This window comes from Ursus americanus, chromosome 12, assembly GCF_024610735.1.
Source record: "Ursus americanus isolate L20-20 chromosome 12, mUrsAme1.1.p, whole genome shotgun sequence".
Classification (NCBI taxonomy): domain Eukaryota; kingdom Metazoa; phylum Chordata; class Mammalia; order Carnivora; family Ursidae; genus Ursus; species Ursus americanus.
Window position 1 is genome coordinate 58,314,992 of NC_142138.1, and position 19,100 is coordinate 58,334,091.

General features: G+C 54.4%; 1 protein-coding gene across 2 annotated transcripts in view; it reads left to right on the top strand.

The window, feature by feature from the left end:
• The window catches only part of SLC6A17 (solute carrier family 6 member 17), a 48,151-nt gene that overhangs the window by 14,266 nt on the left and 14,785 nt on the right, over positions 1–19,100 (top strand). The window contains exons 1-6 of one of the 2 annotated variants that reach the window (XM_045801553.2): positions 1,390–1,583; positions 2,505–2,876; positions 7,359–7,516; positions 9,003–9,129; positions 9,892–10,073; positions 11,754–11,864. In XM_045801553.2, the coding sequence (XP_045657509.1) occupies positions 2,591–2,876; positions 7,359–7,516; positions 9,003–9,129; positions 9,892–10,073; positions 11,754–11,864 (864 nt within the window). In that variant the 5' untranslated portion in view covers positions 1,390–1,583; positions 2,505–2,590. Of the gene's footprint in view, positions 1–1,389; positions 1,584–2,504; positions 2,877–7,358; positions 7,517–9,002; positions 9,130–9,891; positions 10,074–11,753; positions 11,865–19,100 lie in introns of those variants that run through there. The other variant, XM_045801552.2, reaches the window with a different exon arrangement.

Genomic DNA, 19,100 nt, shown 5'->3' on the forward strand with positions numbered 1-19,100 from the left:
GAAGAAGCTCCTACGGAGCCGATATGTCTGGTTTCGGTGATGCTGCTGTGGCTATCCCTCCCTGGCTTTGTCCTTGAGTCCTCCTAGTTTAAATGAGGCTTGTCCCCCCTCTGCAGCCCTTTCTTTGTTGGTGACCAGAGCTGTCAGCCTCTTGGCTCTTTATGGGAAAGCTTGTCCTCCAGTTGGTCGGCATCAGGATAAATTCTGCAGACTTGCGGGAATCCCCTTTGGTTTTCTCCATTTGTGGGGTGATGGGCAGTAAATCGCACTTAATGCACTGCGGATTTGTCCTGATCAAATTCCACTGCAGCCACAGTACCTGGAGACAGACTCGGAGCCGGTAGTCTCCGGAGGAATCCCAACCCTTTTCCCCAGTTCTAGTTTTTAATAAAAACTCTTGTTTAAGCTAGAGGGGAGATGGGGTAGCCAGACAGACATTGCATGTGCCTTAGATTTTCTCTGAGTGCCCTGGCAACAGGGACCTGCTGACTGGGGAAGGGGGAGGGCAGCCTCAGTAAGAGCACAGGCCTCCCCATTGCGTAACCCCTAGGGATACCATTCCCTTATCTAGCATGGGCAACGCAGCAGCCGGGGGAGGCTGAGGGCTGAAGGGTCCACGGACACACACTCCCTCACACACAGTGGAATGTCCAGCTGACCCGATGTGAAGTGGAGTCCCAAAAGAGAGCTGCATTTCTTACAGGGAGTTCTGAGCTCTTTTAGGCAGACTGGTTCTGTCTCCGTCACTCCAAATCCCAAACCTGGACTGTTCCTGGGGTGGAAGGAGTGGTCACTAAAGACTCACTATCTCCCTTGGATGAGGAAGGCAGGGACGTCTCACCTGTTGCTGTGGTCCACAGCCTGGGCCAGGGAGGGCTGGCTAACTGCACAGACAGCGTGCACAGTCCCCATATGTCAGGTCTCCTGGGGTCAATGCACATGTAACAGGATCTGGTTGGCCAGGTCCCCCTGAAGTCTGGGTCTTTCCTGGAGTCCGCCAGGAGGTGTGGGGGAAGCGTCCGCTGAGCAGGGGCCCTGCCGGTGCTGTTCCGACGGCACAGACGAGGGAAACAGACGGGAGCACAGCTTCCAGACGCAGCTCCTTCCCTTAGCAAAGTAATCACAGAGCTGGGTAATTTACATCCCTCGAAAGATGCAGGGCAACTGCAGGCCGGCGTGTATGTGTGTTTAATTTTAAATCCTCCAACCTACCCTTCACGAGGAGGTGCTTTGAAACACAGCAGCATGTTGATATCCTTCAAAGGACTCATTTCCTTGGTGCTTTATTTCTTTAAGGGAAAGCATGAAAGACGATGAGGAATGGCAGGAGCCGGGGAGGGTTTTGCCTCCCCCGCCTGCAGTGTGCAGACATTAGCTGCTATAAAACTATCACTGGAGGATGGAGAACTGGCTCTTGGCTGCAGTGGCGCTCAGATAATGTCAGCACTGAGCGATGACCCAGCGTCTGTTGGCACTCAGCAAACACTCTAGGGCTGGGGTGCCAGACTCCTTAGCAGAGCCTGGTCAGCGCTTCTGCCTGGGGAAGGAAGGGTTCGCAGGGGCTGGTGTGCAGGGTCCCCATGGTGAGAACTCTAGCCTTTTCTTTCTTTCTTTCTTTCTTTCTTTCTTTCTTTCTTTCTTTCTTTCTTTCTTTCTTTCTTTCTTTCTGCAAGCATTAATGTCCCTTTGAATCACCTGAGAGTCCTGTAAAAATACAGAGAATGATTCAGTAGGTCTGGGGGTGGGCCTGGGATTCTGCATTTCTACCAAGCTCCCCATGATGCTGCTGGCCCATGAACTGTATTTTGAATAGAAAGACCGTAGAGAAGGCAGACAGCAGCTTGCCTGGGTCCCACCAGGTGGTTTGGCTACATAGAGCTCAGGAGAGCTAGGGGTTGGCCTCCAACCTGCACCGCCTGGGAGGGGAGGGCTGTGGGGGCCTCTCAAGGGTCTTGAACACTCTAGGACATGCAGTTATGAGAAGGAGCAGTACCATCATGGATGGTCCTTTATTTGGGTTTCATGTCTGTTTTTTTCTGCCGCAACAGGTTTACATTTCTTTTTTTTTTCTTGAAGATTTTAGTTATTTATTTGCCAGAGAGAGAGAGAGATCTTGAGCACAAGCAGGGGGAGTGGCAGGCAGAGGGAGAAACAGGCGCCCCATTGAGCAAGGAGCCCGATGCGGGACTCGATCCCAGGACCCTGGGATCATGACCTGAGCTGAAGACAGATGCTTAACCTATAAGCCATGCAGGCATCCCGAGGTTCACCTTTCAGTGATGCTCAGATAGGGTCTGTGGGGAAACTGAGTCTGCAACTTTGAGCTCCTCGGTGGGCACCCTCTGATGGGGAGGAAGGCAAGCTCGGTGTTCCAGGCCACTTACTGCCCGGCCTCTGAGTCTGTGCCCTGGAGTGGGTGATGGGGGATTTGGGTCCACTTGGGCTCCCCACCTCTCTTGGTGTGGTCAGCTGATTGTCTCCTGCTCACCTGGTCGCTCTCGCAGGTCCCCGGATGAGAAGGAGCTGACCGCAGCCGAGCGTCACCTTCTCTGAGTGCTGGGGAGCAGGGCTGCGCGGCCCGGGGGCACCAATGCCGAAGAACAGCAAGGTGACCCAGCGTGAGCACAGCAGTGAGCATGTCACGGAGTCGGTGGCCGACCTGCTGGCCCTCGAGGAGCCGGTAGACTACAAGCAGAGTATCCTGAACGTGGCGGGCGAGGTGGGCGGCAAGCAGAAGGCGGCGGAGGACGAGCTGGACGCCGAGGACCGGCCGGCCTGGAACAGCAAGCTGCAGTACATCCTGGCCCAGATTGGCTTCTCCGTGGGCCTGGGCAACATCTGGAGGTTCCCCTACCTGTGCCAGAAAAATGGAGGCGGTAAGACGCGGCCCTGCTTGCCCCGACGGTGCCCTGCCGACGGGCCGGTGAAAAGGAGCACCCTTTTGCTGATGCAGATTTGGGGCTCTTGGAGGGTGGAGCTCGGGTTTCTAGAGAAAGGCTCCCTAGAAATAGCCAATGGTTAACAGCGGCAGGGAGGCCGTCAGGCGCGGTGATAATAAGAACACAGGCTCTGACCCTGGACTGCCTGCGGGCAGACCCCGACGCAGACGGTCAGCCCTGCCACACCGCGTGCAAGTTGCTCGATCTCTCTGCATCTCTCTGCTCCTCGTCTGTAAAATGGGAATAAGAGTAGATCCTGCCTCGCGGCAGAGTGGGGAGGATTAAATGAGCTTTACGTGTAGAATGCTTAACAGCGTAGAATGCATAACATCGATGCATAGTAAAGAACAGCGGCTGGCCATTCTAATTAAATGCTTGCCAGGTGCCAGGCACTGTTTAACGCTTACGGGATATTAGGCTGAAATGCATGAAACTGCTGATATTTGAGTGTCTTGGAACAACCAAAACACCAATTTCGTACACTTCAACCATTGATTCCCCCTACGTCCTGTGTGAGGAAGGAGTTATTATCCTCATGGTAGAGACTGCAAAAGCGAGGCACAGAGAGGTTAGATGACTTGCTCAAGGTCACACAGCTAGTGATAAAGTAAGGATTCTAACCTGGACAGCTTGCCCCTGGCGTCTGAGTACGCCTGCTGCTGCCTCCCAGATAGGAGGGGGCCTTACACTACCCCCTGCATTTTAATCCACCTAGAGGATCTTGCCCCTGGTATCAAGCCCGGGTAGCAGCCCCCGGGCCTTATCCCCCTGCCCTCTGAGGCAGGCTGGAATGTTCCAAAGGTAATTTGTTTTGAAACCAGGGGAAAACGAGCAGAAAATAAAGAGAAAAACTTAGCCGGCTGAAGACAATGATATTTACAAGCTGGGACACCTGGTCCTGGGAAAGTGACATGAACCAGCAGAGAGCCCTTGTGCCTTTTAGTCCCCGTGGCCTGGGACTGCCACATTCTAGCCTGATGGGTGGCCACAGCTTTGTAGGCATTTTAACCAGTCTCCTTCTGTCTCTGCTCCGTGGGACTCTAGCCACAGAGCCTCTCCCAGAGATGCAGCCCCATTCAGGGATACTCCCTCCTCTCCAGAACACACTCTCTCTGGCCCAGAGGCCAAGTCTGGCTGGAGGTTTCCCCTCCTTTCCAAATTCTGTTGAAGGGCACGCAGTGAGAATGGCCCCTCAAGCCAGTGTAACTGAGTCCAGAAGATTTTTATCTTTCCAGTAGAGCATGGTCTATTTACCATATGCTCTCCAGGCTTTGAAGGGTCTTCCCTGCCCCCTGCCCCAATCAATCAATCAATCAATCAATAACCGCCAGTTAGAGCTTTTGGTCTGGGTGGCATGGCCAAACTCAGGTCACTGAGTTGATACAAGACCAGCCCAAAGCAAAGATTCAAATCTAAGTGTGTGCTTTTCTTATGTGCTGAGAGATGCTGACAAGAGACATCCTTGGTGAATTCAGAGGACACGTCGCCTCTGGGGACTCCAGCCAGGAACCTCTAACCTTGTCCTTTGGGGCTTAGATGGCCAGCTCTGCCTGGGCTCTGGGAGCTGAATCAGAGTCCCTCTCCCCAACACCCCCCCTCCCTGGGGCAGAAGCCAAAGCTTTCCTGTTCATGGTGCCACCAGCGCATCGGCCTAGTGCCGGGCACCGCGGACAACCCCCAGAAGACAAGCATTGTTAGCGCTCAGGATTCTGAGCTCTCCATTCCTCGTTCCTTCTTCCATCCTCTCTGATTCCTAGAATCCCTTTTTGTCTCTGTCTTGAACTCTCCTGTATTCTATGGGTATTACGGTAAGTCATCCCAGTGATTTTTGGAAGGAGGCAAATGATCCTATTTCAGATACAGGAAGGAGAACACTGGTTGGAGAGAGGCCGCTCTGTGGTTTTGAGCCGTGGGGGAGCCGGTCAAACTTGGCTTAAATTCGGGTGGGTGTTCTGGAACACCGCTTAGGTCCACTCGAGGCTGACGGTTTCTTTAATCTGCGTTCTCTTAGTCCACTTATTTTTTGTTTTTTTTTTCCTACTGATTTTTATGAAAAAGAGGCAAATGTTCATCAAGTGCCAACTGGGGCGAAATAACTCGTGTCATCCTCACAGCAGCCCCGTGCGAGGGGTAGCATCGAAGCCTGTGAAATTAGTGTTTTTCCGAGTCAAAGATGGCCATGTATCAGCGGTTTCGTGTGGTTCTGCCGAATGAATCCTCTTCATAGTGATGACCAAAAGTGGCACAGAGAGGTCAAGGAATTGGCCCAAAGTCACACAGCTAGTAAGTGGCAGAGCCAGGATTCAGGCCCAGGAGGTCCGGGTCAGGCTGAGACCCAGGTGGTCTTTCAAATCCCAGAAATGACCTCAGGGTTTGCTAGAAGCAAGACCCAGAGTATAGATCGAGATGGAGACTGTAGAGACCCAGCAGGCCTCAGAGATGCCACAGTCCAGCTTCCTAGAGCCTGACACCCTGAACAGTGCTCCCAGCTGTTCAGAGGGAGGACCCAAAGTTCCCGCAAGTCATTGAAATATCAAAGGGGATCCAGTTGTGTCTCCAAATTGTATTTTTGAAGGCGGGAGAGGGTGCATTTCCAAATGATTTCAACAAGGGTTGATAAGAAAACGTCCCTCTGCCTAGCCAAAAATCCCCACCCGGACCCCAGCCCCTGAGAGCTGTACATGGCGGGGCTGTGGCGTGGTGAGGAGAGCGGCAGCCAAGTCTGTGCCCTGGGCCCGACTCAGGCCACCAGCCCCAGTGGCAGGTGGCGGCTTGCCCGTGGCCAGCCTTTGCTGAGGACAGGACATCTGTGGAGGTTCTCCCTGGTTCTTTGGGGAGAGGAGAGAAGCCTTCCCAGAAGATGCCAGCCTACCCTTCGGACACCCCGAAACCCACCTCCCTGCACGTTTTGCCCCACCCAAGGGGATATGGCTAAAATACGAAACCAGTGAGGCCATGTCCCTTTGCTTTTCTGCATGTCACGTGTCTCCTCTTTCGTTTCCCAGAACCCAAGACCAAGAGACAGAACCAGGAGTCCTTCAGGCCTCCCCTCCTTTTAGTGCCAGGATGGTGCTGCTTGTTAGGGCCAAGTTGAACTTATGTGTACGTGTGGCCGTGTGTAGGTTTGTGTTTAATGAATTAGATGCTGTTGTATAAGGCTGGGTGGGCTACCGCCCCTGGAAGCCTTTCCTGGTTGGTTCTGTTGGACCCTGACCCCTCCCTCGGCTCTCTGTGACTGTGTGCGTGGGCGTGTGTGTGTGTGTGTGTGTGTGTGTGTGTGTGTGTACATGTGCTGACCTTGCTCACGTGAACCTGCGGGTCCCGCCTTCCAGATTGTGAGCTATCCTGGGATAGCGGCTGTGCTTTCTTTTGCCCCCAGTTCCCCCCACTGCACATGCCTGGCGCAGGGTAGACCCGTGATAAATCCCTGACTGTTGCCAATGGCCAGGTCCTGTGCCCAGGAAATGCCTGATCCCCCAGGTTTCTTTCGAAGATTGGATACATGTAGAATGTCGTGTTTTGGGGGGCAGAGCCGTGTATGGCTGGGGGTCTTCTGGATACTCCCAGCCAGCAAGGCTTGTTCTGGGGTGCTGGGTGACCACCGGGGCCCTGGTGGCTGGGGCTGTCTGGCGGCTTTGCTAACAGGACTAGGTTGCTGGCACAGCTCTCAGCAGAGATCACTCGACTGTGTCCAGACACGATTTTAATTCTCCTGCTAAACGCCCTGTCACTTGGAATTGAGATTGTGTTTGCAGTGAGGCCAGGGACAGCGAGTTTAATTTATCATCTGGAATCTTTATCAAGATCCATTCTGTCTATCCATTATGATCCTCCCAGCTATGCTTTTCTGAACTGCTAATTTCTCTCTCTCGTTCCTCCCAATTAGCTGTAGATTAATGGTGGTGCTGGTCAGACCGTCTCTCCCTGGAGAGTTTCCAAGCTCTGCTTCCCCGGAGCTGCCCGGTCTGCGGCGTCAGCATCTGTCACAGATGCGGGGAAGGTCGTGCTTGGGGTCTGTGCCTTCCGGGGGGCAAGTGAGCAGGGCCCACTCCATCCGGGGCTGCTTCTCTGGGGGCAGGATGGGGAGTGAACAGGTGTCCACACGGTATGTGTGGCGAACGGGTCTGTGCGGGACTTGACGTGAGAGACAGCACAGCATCTGTCTGTCTCTGAATCTAACCTTGCGAGCAGCCCTCCCTCAGCGTTTCAGATCAGGGGAGTGAAGGGGAAGAAGGGGGTTCTGGGTGGCCAGTGCGTGGTGGGTCACACAGAGCAGCCAGACCACTCCTGGAGGAGCCCAGGGCCTGGGAGCAGTCTGAGGATGGTCAGAGGTGTGGGCCAGACTGTAGGACGTGGCTGTCCTCCCTCACCCTGGGGCCGTGCTCCAGACACGCTCTGACACTCCTCCCTCGTCCCCAGGTGCCTACCTGGTGCCCTACCTCGTGCTGCTGGTCATCATCGGGATCCCACTCTTCTTCTTGGAGCTGGCCGTGGGCCAGAGGATCCGCCGTGGCAGCATCGGCGTGTGGCACTACGTGTGTCCCCGCCTGGGGGGCATCGGCTTCTCCAGCTGCATCGTGAGTCCGGGGCCGGCGCTGGGCGCGGGAACCAGCCGGCCGAGGGGCCGCTCCTGGGGATGGGGCTTGCAGACCAGAGCCTTGGGCCGGGTCAAGGGCAGGGAGGGAGACCCTCTGCATGAGAGTCGCTTCCAGCTGGCATCTCAGGGCCACGCATTTCCCACACTGAAAGTGAACTGTGCTGCCTGAGGCAGGATATAACAGTTGGAGTTGTTATCAAGGAGGAAAGGCTGGGACATCTCAGCCCGAGTTCTCTGCACACACGTGGACCATCCCGGATACCTCTGTGTGCTTACCAGCCCATCAGCCCTGCGTGAGGGACGCCCTTCCTCTTTCCTTGATGGAAGAGTATTTGAATTGGGTGGGTGTGTAGCCCAGAAAAGGCCGCCCTGAGACATGACATCGCATTGCCAGTTTGCTAGGCACGGGAACAGAGTTGGAGAAGGTCTCAGACTGGAAGGGACCAGCCCAAACCTGCCTCGGGCAGAGACTGGGGAAGGGTCTATGTAGCTCCCCCCAGTCCTGCTGCGCTTTAGCTCTGCCCTGGTTGACATGGCCAAATACAGCATCCGCAGCTGGGGCTGGCCATGTGTATACCCATGAGTGTGAGTGGGTCTCCGCTCGGCCTGACAGTGGCCAAGTGAAGGAAGTGGAGGTCTCTCTCCATCTATGTTCCCATCGAGGTGCCACAGGAGTGTCTGCTCCTGCACACCAGGGCTCGGGTGACATTGAGGCAGCAAGGGGCCCTCAGCTCTCACACTGATCAGCCTAACAGAGCTGGGCCCCTGGAGGTGGAAGGGGCCTCTGGGCATCCAGAGCGCGTGCAGCAGATCCCTCTGTGGAAAAGCATTGCTTTCTGAGAAACCTCTCGAACCCTCCGTCCGAATCTACGCATTCCTATCTCAAATAGAATTCTACCAAGGCTAGTGATTGTGGTTCTCAGACACGAGAAGTGGCATCTTTCTGGGCGCAGGCTGCTGCCGGTACCAAAGAGAGGGCGGGGTCCTGAGAGGAGGGAGGACATAAGACACCAGTCAGGAGGGTCCGCGGCACCTCAGGAGCACGGCAGTCCGGGGCTGTCGTCTGCCCAGGCGAAAGCTGTGCCGGCCTCCACGGTCCCGGAGGGCAGCTCTGGAACTGTCATCCGGAGTCATCAGGAAATGATGGGGAAATGCTTGAAGCATCTTAGAGGAATTTCAAACTGGAAAGGATTAACATTTTAAGAGTTCATTGCTTAAAGGAGAGATCTTTCATATCTGGAACATTCTTTTGTGGATTCCCTGAATACCAGATGAGCGGGGGATTAGGAGGAGCCCTCAGAGCCCATGCCTCCTCCGTCCTCCTCCTCCTCCTCCTCCTCCTGCAGGACTGCGCAGTGTCGTGTGTGGTCAGCCGGAGCCTGGGCCTTGGGCCTTGGACAGGGGTGGGGGTGGGGTGGAGGTGCGGCCTTCAGGCCCCTCCCCCCACCGTGGACCCTTGTCCCCAGGTCTGCCTCTTTGTTGGGCTGTATTATAACGTGATTATCGGATGGAGCATCTTCTACTTCTTCAAGTCCTTCCAGTACCCGCTGCCCTGGAGCGAGTGTCCTGTCACCAGGAATGGGACTGTGGCAGGCAAGTACGGGACCTCCTGAGTAGGACCCCTGGCGACCCCAGCCAGCCCGTCCCAGGAAAGGGCTGAAGGAGCCTCAGAGGCTTAGGCACAAATTTGGGATTTGTGTCACCCTGAATAAGACCCCTACCCTCTCTGATCCTCATTTCCTGTTCTGGTGGCCCTTGCCAACCTGTTCCATGGAGTTCTTAGGGGGATTGAATGAAATGAGTGTAGGGAAAAACTCTGGAAAGCATAGCTTTTGTTGAGTTGTTATCCACGACCCCGTGTTACTCGAATACCATCCTATCTGGAAACAGCCTTCATTTGCATGCCAGTCTTGTAAAAGGCTGGATGATTTATCCCACCTCACAGAGGGGTAAGCTGAGGTCCAGAAGTGACTTTCTTATGTGTGCACCAGGATCTGGGATGAGAAACCGCATGTCTGGATTCTAGCTCGGGACCTCTCCCAAGGAACTGGAGGCCAGTTCCGCCTATTCCTTGCTGCCCTCCACGGACGGAGGCGGGCAGGGGGTGGCACGTGTGGGAATTCATCCAGATCCGTGTGTCCCGAAGCCTCCCGGGCCCCATCTGGAGCCCCGTCTGGAGTCCTCAGGGTCTGCCAGATCTCAGCTAGCCCAGAAGGAGCCCAGCCCCTCCCTGCTACCCGCGGCTGCCCGGGGTGGGGGTCGGGGGGGGGGGTGGGGGGGAGGGGAGGTGGAGCAGGCAGAGGGGGAAGCCCCACAACCCTGCCTGAGGCCCCGTGGCCGTGGCTGCCGTTCCAGTGGTGGAGGCAGAGTGTGAGAAGAGCTCGGCCACCACCTACTTCTGGTACCGAGAGGCCTTGGACATATCCAACTCCATCTCCGAGAGCGGCGGCCTCAACTGGAAGATGACCCTGTGCCTGCTGGTGGCCTGGAGCATCGTGGGTATGGCTGTCGTCAAGGGCATCCAGTCCTCGGGGAAGGTGAGTCAGCAAGGGAGTCCCACCAGGGGCCACAGTGGAGCATGGCGGGCAGGGGGGCCGAGGACCCTGGGTCACGGCACGCAGGGTCTATTGAGTGGGCTTGGCCTCTGGGTGGCTCAGGATGACACAGGCCCCCCGTGGGGGTGATGGGAGTATCACAGCTGCATCACTGTTCCCTGGGAACGGCCCACCAGGAGTGGCTAGGCAGGGGCTTATGGAAAATCAGTGCTTTGACCCCCCCAGCCACCTCTGTGCTCAGATACCTCAGGCCTGCTCGGCAGACTTTAAAGAGAAAGAAAGCTAGGAGAATGGACCCAGGGACATTCGTCTAGGTCCTAGCCCCTTAGGATCCCAAGCAAAAGCCCTAGAAGAGCCTGCTCTGAGAGCTTTTTGGTGGAAATCGCAGCTCACCATGGGTGAACTAAAGGGCGCCTTGAGCAGGCAGGTGCTGTGAGTGAAGGGGTCTTGGGGCCTCTGGGGTGGGCTCTTCACTGCTTTCTCAGGGCACAGCCCAGCCAAACCCACACACCCCCTTCAAGCAGGGGCCCTTTCTTCTTTGTCATGTACCAGTATTCATGGACTGCCAGGGCTGGAAAGGATATGAGAGACCCTCATTCTACAGATGAGGAAACTGAGGCCCGGAGCGGGGAAAGCCCCTCCCCTGAGATCACACAGCCACACAGCGGGTCCCAGAGCTGGAACAGGAGACTCGGCTGTGTTCTATAACGGACTCCTCGAGTAGGCTAAGCATTGGGAAGGTAGAGTGTTCTCGGCCACCACCTCTTCCTTCTCCACAGGCCAAAATAGTAGCTGACACTTGAGGGCACTTATCAGGCACTGCCACACGTACGAACGCTTTTGGTCCACAACAACCTTAGGAGTTAGGAAGCCTTACACCCATTTTATAGATGTGCAAATGGAGGCACAAGGAGGTTAAGTGAATAGGTCAAGGTCACACGGTAGGTAAATGGTAGAGCCAGGATCAGAGCTCAGGTGCTCCTGCTTTGGACACATCGCTCTTACACCTTCAACACCATCCCGCCCAAGCGGCCCTCGATTTGTTTTGGTGCAGCAAACATTCCGTGAAAGTCTCCTTCCTGTGTGGCTCTCTGCCAGGCCCAGGGGGATACAGAAATGTGCAAGAAATGCACATGCTAGAAAACAACGCGCAATGTATAATCACAAGAGGCAGGACCTTTTCTGATGTTTTGGCTTGGGAGTCATGTCTTGTCCCCTCCCGGATGCCTCCTGTCAAAGGAGCTTTAAGGACAGGGGAGAGCCCGAGGGGGGCCACTGGAGTCAGGGATGGGAAAGCAGGCATGAGACATGAAAAAGTGAGGGAAGGAGAGGAGAGGCTTCCTCACCCCCTTGGCGGCCCTTGGGGGCGGGGAGGCTGCAGGCCCAGGCCTGCCCGCTCTTGAAAGGGGGAAGCTAGCCCGAGGCACAGCCATGCTGACTCCAGCTTGTCTGCGCTCCCGCTTCTGCCTCGGCTCAATGCCAGGCGTGCGGTGGGTTTGGCCCTGTGCCCGGGGGTCCCAGGGCTTCTTTCTGCTGCCATCAGAGGAGGTTCGTGTGCTCCAGCTGTGAGCGGGGAGGGGGATGCCCCAGCTGTGAGCGGGGAGAGGGGTGCCAGCCACAGGAGGCACTCTGCCCCATGGTGAGTCCCTGTCCTCTCTGTAGGTGATGTATTTCAGCTCCCTCTTCCCCTACGTGGTGCTCGCCTGCTTCCTGGTCCGGGGGTTGCTGCTACGAGGGGCCGTCGATGGCATCCTACACATGTTCACCCCCAAGGTAAGGGTCTGGGGGGGACACCGACAGCTCCGCTGGGCCCGGCCAGCATCCTGCAGTTTAGCACTCATCGAAGACCTGTCATGTGTCAGGCAGTCGTCACGGGCCCCTGGAGGCATGCACTGGGGCAGGGGTATGCACCTGGCCTCAAGGTTCCAATGAGAGAGACAGCACATCAATTTGGGTGAAATCAGGAGAAACTTCAGGGAGGGGATGACCCGGGAGCAGATCCTGTTTCCATGAATGGCCGTCGAACATCGCAGTCAAAGGAACCGCAGGAGCAAGCGTGGAGAAGCATTGGGCACGCTTGAGGCCATGGTGGGAGGCAGGTTTGGCTGGGGCACGGGGGCCAGGAGCACTGGTGGTTTCAACAGATCTGTGACAGCGGGAACCAAGAAGATGCCTAAGAAAAGGTAGCTCCCTGCCGGGAATCCCCGCTTGTACCCACATCAGGGGAACAGCATTACAGTTTTGTTCAGGATCATAAACCACGCGGGGCGTGATTTTACCCTCACCAAATCCAACCACACCTTCTCTCATTTCATCCCCCCCATAGCCCAGTGGGGGACCACTGTGCACATTGCACAGGGCTGTCGCAGGGCCACAGGCATCTGATGTGTGTACACGCAGGTTTCTTGATGGCGGTCTTTGCCACCACGTGGCCTGGCCTCCCTGTTCCCCCCTGGCCACAGTTGGCATGAGCTGGTCCCCTGAGGAATAAGGGGATTTCGAATGCAGATTGGGATGCCCTTCAAGGTGTCCCAAGCAACGCACATGAGTAACCCCAGCTGGGGAGACTGGAGAGGCCCACCTCCAAGTGCCGGCCGATCAGCAAGCAGCCAGCTCATCGGTGAGACTCCAGGCTGCGGGCATGGGTCAGAACGCCACCATCTTGAGGCCCTCAACCTCGGCCCTCAACAAGGCCGTGTCACATGCGTGCTCACCCACACCGGTACTCACACAGGAAGCTCATACAGATGACACAGGGAGAAGACTCCAGATCAGTGGTAAGACACACACCACTCATATTCATCAGATAGGAAATACACTGGCCCCCGACGTTCTTAGATATGACATCTGAGGCTTACCGCCATGGAGGCCCCTTCAGGAAGCGCTTAGTGGATCTCCTGAGCCACGAGTGTGCCTCCCGAGCCACATGCCTGACATGAGGGTGCTGTGAACATGTGGTGTCTGACAAAGGAGAAAAAGTGCAAACCTGGTACGTTTTGGGAGGAAACGGCCATGAGAAGAAAGCCAGTGGTTTTTGTGAATGACTTCAACTGTATTTCTAGAATGTTCAGTCTAACGTTTTCGCTTGAGTCTTTCAGTTATATTTTACTGGACTTTGTGAGGAAACGATATACTCTGGAGATGCTCATAAATGGGGAGATTCACCCAGCTCTCCAGAGGGGTGGGCCCCTTCGTGGCGTCCATGTGGAGGGAGCCCAGCATGGGATGGATTCACGAGATTGGCTTCTGGTCCCAGCGCACACAGTACCGCCCCCCATTTGATGCCAACACCCTAAAACATCTGTTTAATCATGCAATATCTCAGGCATGTAAACACATACATCATAATATAATAAACATCAGAGAGGTCATAAAATATTACAGAGGACATAAAAGTACCCTTAGAGTCTGCCCTGATCCCATGGCTTCCCTCCCCCAAAGATAAGCACTGTCCTGAATTTGGGATGTATCCTCTTAATGCATTTCTTAAAACTCGTAATACACGTATGCGTATGCGTCCACAGCGGATCGCATTTGTGCGTACTTGGTACTCGCAAACTTTACGTAAGTGGCACCGTATTATACGCAACTTCCTGTGATTTGTTTTAGCTTTTATTTTTGCTCGACGCTGTTGCCTGAGATCTATGTATAGTGCTGTTTGCAGCTCTAATACATCCATCTTCCCTGCTGTATCGTCGTCCCCGCTGGCACTAAACTGCGTTTGTTCTTTCTCTACGTGAGGATCGTGAACGTTGTTTCCAGCTCTCGCCGTGGCTCGTAATGCTACAGGAGACATTATTACACAGGTCTTCACGTGCACAGTTTTCCCAAGGGTGTCTGTCTTTAGGAGTGGAATTGCTATCTCGAAGGGTATGCATACTTTCCGTTTTGCTAGACGGTGGCCAAATTGCTCTTCAAAATGGCGGCCGCGGTCACCACCCCCACCAGCTGTACAGGAGAGCCTCGGCGGCTCCACGTTTCTCAGACTTCCATTTTTGCCAATCAGCTGGATGCAAGATGGCGGACGTGCATTTGGAACAATAGAGGACACTCCTTTCCAAAACCTTTTCCTGGATGTTTAGGAAATGGTGTGATTCCACTTTAGCATCTGTGGGGGCCAAAGCCTCCCTGAGGTGAAGTTTAAAGAAACTGAACCCAGAAGGCCCTGGAGGAGCCAGGTTACCAAGCCCCAGCAGGTGTGGCCCTTGGCCCATCTAGCTCTTGTGACTTTCAGTCTGGATAGAGCTTGTGGGCTCGTCTGGAGATCTTGTTCACTGAGCAGCTCTATGGGGAAGCTCCTGGCCTTGACCTTGGATGGATGTTCTGCACAGGGAAGGGGAGGCCTAAGGGCCTCAAAGGCCAGACTCTCCCAGTAAGGATCCCCTTCACAGCCTGTGCTGCAGGTAAAGTGAGTGATGATGGATGGGTGAGGCTCCTACATACAAAGCAATCCAAGCCATCCACAAAAGAGCGGATCCACTCTCAGAAACAGTCGTCTGACCGTCCGTACACGGCAGACTGCTGTTGCAGAGCCGTGACTGTTCCAAGCACAGGATTGGTGAGATATGAGGAACACTGGAACCATTTCAAGTTCTTGACCTAGAACGGTGCTATCGAATGCTAAGATCATTGCCCACAGCTGCCCAAGCTGTGCACTGCTCCATTTATATTGACCACAATATGGATGAAATCTCCAGCGATCATGCCATTTGGCAGCCATGGCAGAGTCCATGAAGATTTTTGGCCAGGGCGTCTCCGGATCCACTTGAAAAAAGCATAGGCTCTCCATGGATATGCTGAATGTCCCCTTATAAAGTCTTCCAACATCAGAAATAATCCAAGCCATAGGATCTGGCCTTTCAGTCCATGCCCTCAAGCTGTAACTGAGTGTGTGACAAACGCAGTGTGGCCAGGATACCATGATGACCCACAACATCTTTGATGGGACAGTAACTCATGTTGATGGCTAATTAAGTTCTTGGATTCCTCGGGCAACTTCTCTCCTGATTACTTTCTTTCCATCCAGTGAAAAACCTAAGTCAGCATGGAGTGCCCCAGAATTCACCATGTGACTTGCTCAGCACAAAGTCGTTGATTATGGTAGACTTCTCCCCACCAAAACTTTTGGTAAATGTTTATCAAAATTACAACTGTTCATGTCCTTTGGCCCAGCAATTCCACTCCCAGGTACTTGTCCTACAGATATATTCACTCACAAGCAAAATGATCTGTGCACAGTATTGGTCATTACAGCCTATGTTTTAGTGGCAAAAGACTGAAAACAACCCGAATGCCCATCATTCATTTATCCCTTCATTCAGCAAAGGTTCGCTGGATGCTGTTATGTTCCTCGCTCTGTTGTGGGTCCTGGGACGCAGCCATGAACCAAGCAGACAAACTTCCCAACCCTCCTGGATCTTGTATTTGAGGGAGACAGCCAATATAAGATTAAGGAGTTATTGGGTGGTATTGCTAAGGAGAAAACTAAAACAGAGAAAGGAGGCTTAGGGACACCAGGGAGAGGGGTTGCTTCAGCTAGCATTCATTTCTCCCTGAGAAAGTGGCATTTGAGTAAAGACGTGGGAGGTGGGGGAGCAGGCTGTGGGGATATCTGGGAGCAGCACATTCCATTCCGTAGGGCGCAATAAACAAAAAGGCCTTGAGATTGGATGTGTCTGGCATCCGCTTCAAGGAGACTAGTAAATCTGGAATGGGAGGGGAGAGAGTAAGGACATGTGGTTAAGGAGGTGGTGGGAGCCAGATCACAAGGGTCTTGTGAGCCAGGTAGGACTTCGGTGTTTACTCTGGGTGAAACGGGAGCCATTAGAGGTTCTGAGCAGGGGAGCAACGTGATCTGACTACTGTCTGTGAAGGACCCCTCTGGCTGCCATAGAGAATCTGAGGGAGCACGGGTGGAACGGGAAGACCTGCCAGGAGACTCCATCCAGCTTCTAGAATTTGTCCAGGTGAGAGGTGACTGCGATTTGAGCCCAGGTGATGACAATGGGAGGAATGAGAAGTGGTTGGATTGAGGACACATTTAGGAAGTAGGGTCAACAAGATTTGCTGTTGGATTGGACCTGAGGGGCAAGAGAAAGAGAATGGTCAAGGATAACTCCAAGGTCTTTTGCCTGAGTACCTAGGAGCATGGAGTTGACATTTATGGAGACGAGGGCAGATGGTGAGAGGAACAGGTTCAAGACTAGTGTTTTGGATGTGGCAGGTCTAAAACATCTAATAAATATCCACGTAGGGGGGTGCCTGGGTGGCTCAGTCCATTAAGTATCTGCCTTTGGCTCAGGTCATGATCCCAAGGTCCTGGGATCGAGCCTCCCTCTCCCTCTGCCTCTCCCCCTGCTTGTGTTTGTGCGCTCTCTCTCTCTCTGTCAAATAAATAATAAGTAAAATCTTAAAAAAAGATAACCAAGTGGAGATGTTGAGTAGACAGTTGGACAGATGAGTCTGCAGGTCAGGTGGGAACATAAATTTGGGAATCAGAATTTCAAGCTGTGGCCTAGTGATAGCCACCTGTAGAATGAACATAGAGAAGAGGACTGAGCACCAGGGCTCAGCATTTAGAGGTTGGGGGAAGGGCAGCCAATGTGGGAGGAGGAGGAGGAGAAAGAGGAGGAAGAGAAGGAAGAGGGGGTGGAGGAAGGGGGGAGAGACGTGGATACGTTGATCCCAGAGGCACAGCGGAGGAACTGCTTTAAGGACTGAAGGGTCAGTATGTCCGAAGCTGCTGAGAGGTCAGGCGGTGAGCACTGAGAAGTGAGCAGTGCACCTGGTAGCAGAGGGGTCCTTGGTGAGCTGGACAAGAGCTGTTTTGGTGGAGTACTGGGGACAAAGTCTGAGAGTGGTGGGGTCCAAGGGAAAATGGGACATGAGGAATTGGAGACAAGTGGTAAAGACCACTGGTTTTCAGGAGTTTTGCTATACAGGGGAGCAGAGAAATGGGAAATGGGTGGAAACTGGAGAGGGCCACAGGACCAAGGGTGTTAGCATATGATCCAGCAATTCCACTCCTAGGTGCATTTCCAAGAGAACCAAAAACACGTTCAACGAGAACTCTTACACAAATGTTCATGGCAGCATTGTTCATAAGAGCCAAAATGTAGAAGCCACTCAAATGTCCGTGAACTGATGAATGGAAAAATCAATTGGATTTTATCTGATGGGAGATTATTAGGCCATAAGTGGGAATGACGTACTGTCACCTGCTACAACACGGATGAACCCTGAACACATCACGCTAAGTGAAAAAAGCCAGTCACAAAAGACCACGTATCGTGTGATTCCCTTTATGTGAAATGTCCAGCACAGGCGAATCAGTAGAGACAGAAAGCAGACTAGAGGTTGCTTTGGGCTGGGTTTGTGGGGAGGCTGGGGGAGGAATGGGGAGTGACTGTTAATGCATATGGGCTTTCTTTTCGGGCTGCTGAAGATGTTCTAAATTGCTTGTGGGGATTGCTGCACAACTCCGCGATAGCCTAAAAATCGTTAAATCATACACTTTTCAAAAATCCAGCACAGAGTGGGAAATCGATGCGATTGGGTGGAGGGGACCAGAGCCTTTGAGTGAGCAGGCGAGGTGGGACCCGGTGCCCAGCTGGAGGAGCGGACAGAAACAGGAGGCGAGAGCCAGCCTGTGGGCGCCGATGCTGGCGGCCGAGGAGCGGTGGCGAGGAGCGGCTCATTGCGGGAGCTCTCTTCCCCCTGTGTCATTTGTTCCTGGGAAGGAGGAAGTGAGGGCTTCGGTGGAAAGTCGGAACAGTGGAGGGGTGGTGGGGGCCTAAGGAGGAGTGAGTGTGAGGTGTGGGTGCAGGGGACAGGGAATGCGTGCAGCACGGTGGGGCCGGGGAGGGGAGGCACCCTGACGGTCAAAGGCACGGGTGTGCGGCACAGTCAGCCAGCATGGCGAAGCTAACAGTTCTCCGGTTCCAAGCTGGACAGTTCCCCCTCTTTCACGCCTCCGAAAGCTGGGTCTTTCCCACGGCGAGGGGTTCTTGGAACGATCCTGTGCTTTGCAGGGGACGGTGCTTACTGGGTGCCGGGCACTGTGACGGTTACCTTACGTACATAAGCTCATTTAAAGCTCATCGTGACCCTGGAGGCAGAAGTTATCCTTGCCATTTTGCGCGTGGGGAAACCGACCCACAGGGAAGTTAAATAACTCGTCCAAGGTCCCGATGACAAGGGACGACCATGGAGAGAGGTGGCAAGGGAGTTAAGAGGGACCGAGAATTCTGATGGCAGTAAAGCGGGACAGAGAGAGGGAACCGTGGAATAGGAGTGATGACCCGGGGGAACGGGCAGCACCCCGTCCACCTCCAGGCCCAGTGGCAGCACGGGCGTGTGCGAGAACAGCCTTCACCCGGGGGGGCTGCAGGGGAAGGCTTGGCTGCAGGCGCACCTGACTAACCAGACTCCAGCCCCAGACTGGCTAGTCAGGGTCATGGGCATGGTATCCAGGTAGTAATCGCTCTTGAAAGCTCCCAGCGGTTCTGAGGGGCCTGGTGGCAGGGTGCAGGCAGTTAGGGAGGGGCAGAGCTCGAGTCAGAGCTGGGGACAGACCCAGCCACCCTGAGATAAAGTCCAGATGAAGGACAACCCAGGAGTCGTGGGCTCCTTGCAGCAGCCAAGGTAAACAGGGTCCCGGGACCGAGGGACCAGGCTCAGGCGTCCCTTGGGCAGACTGTGGGAACGAGGCTGAGAATGGGCAGGGGCCATGAGGGCAGCTTGCCAGGAGCCCCAGAACTCTGTGGGTTCCCAACTCCTCACGATGAGGAAGTGTCAAGACTGGGGCACGGCGGCGGACCTCTCCGGTGTGGACAGTAGGGGAGAAAGGGGAGGAATACACACTGTCGTAGATATGTATGCTGGTGCGTGTGTCACTGATAGACCCATGAAATATCACCGGAAGGGCATGTAAGCAGCAGATATCATGGTCACGTCTAGTGAAGAGGAATCGAGTGTCTGGATACAGCGTGGGGGAAGGAGGCCTTCCTG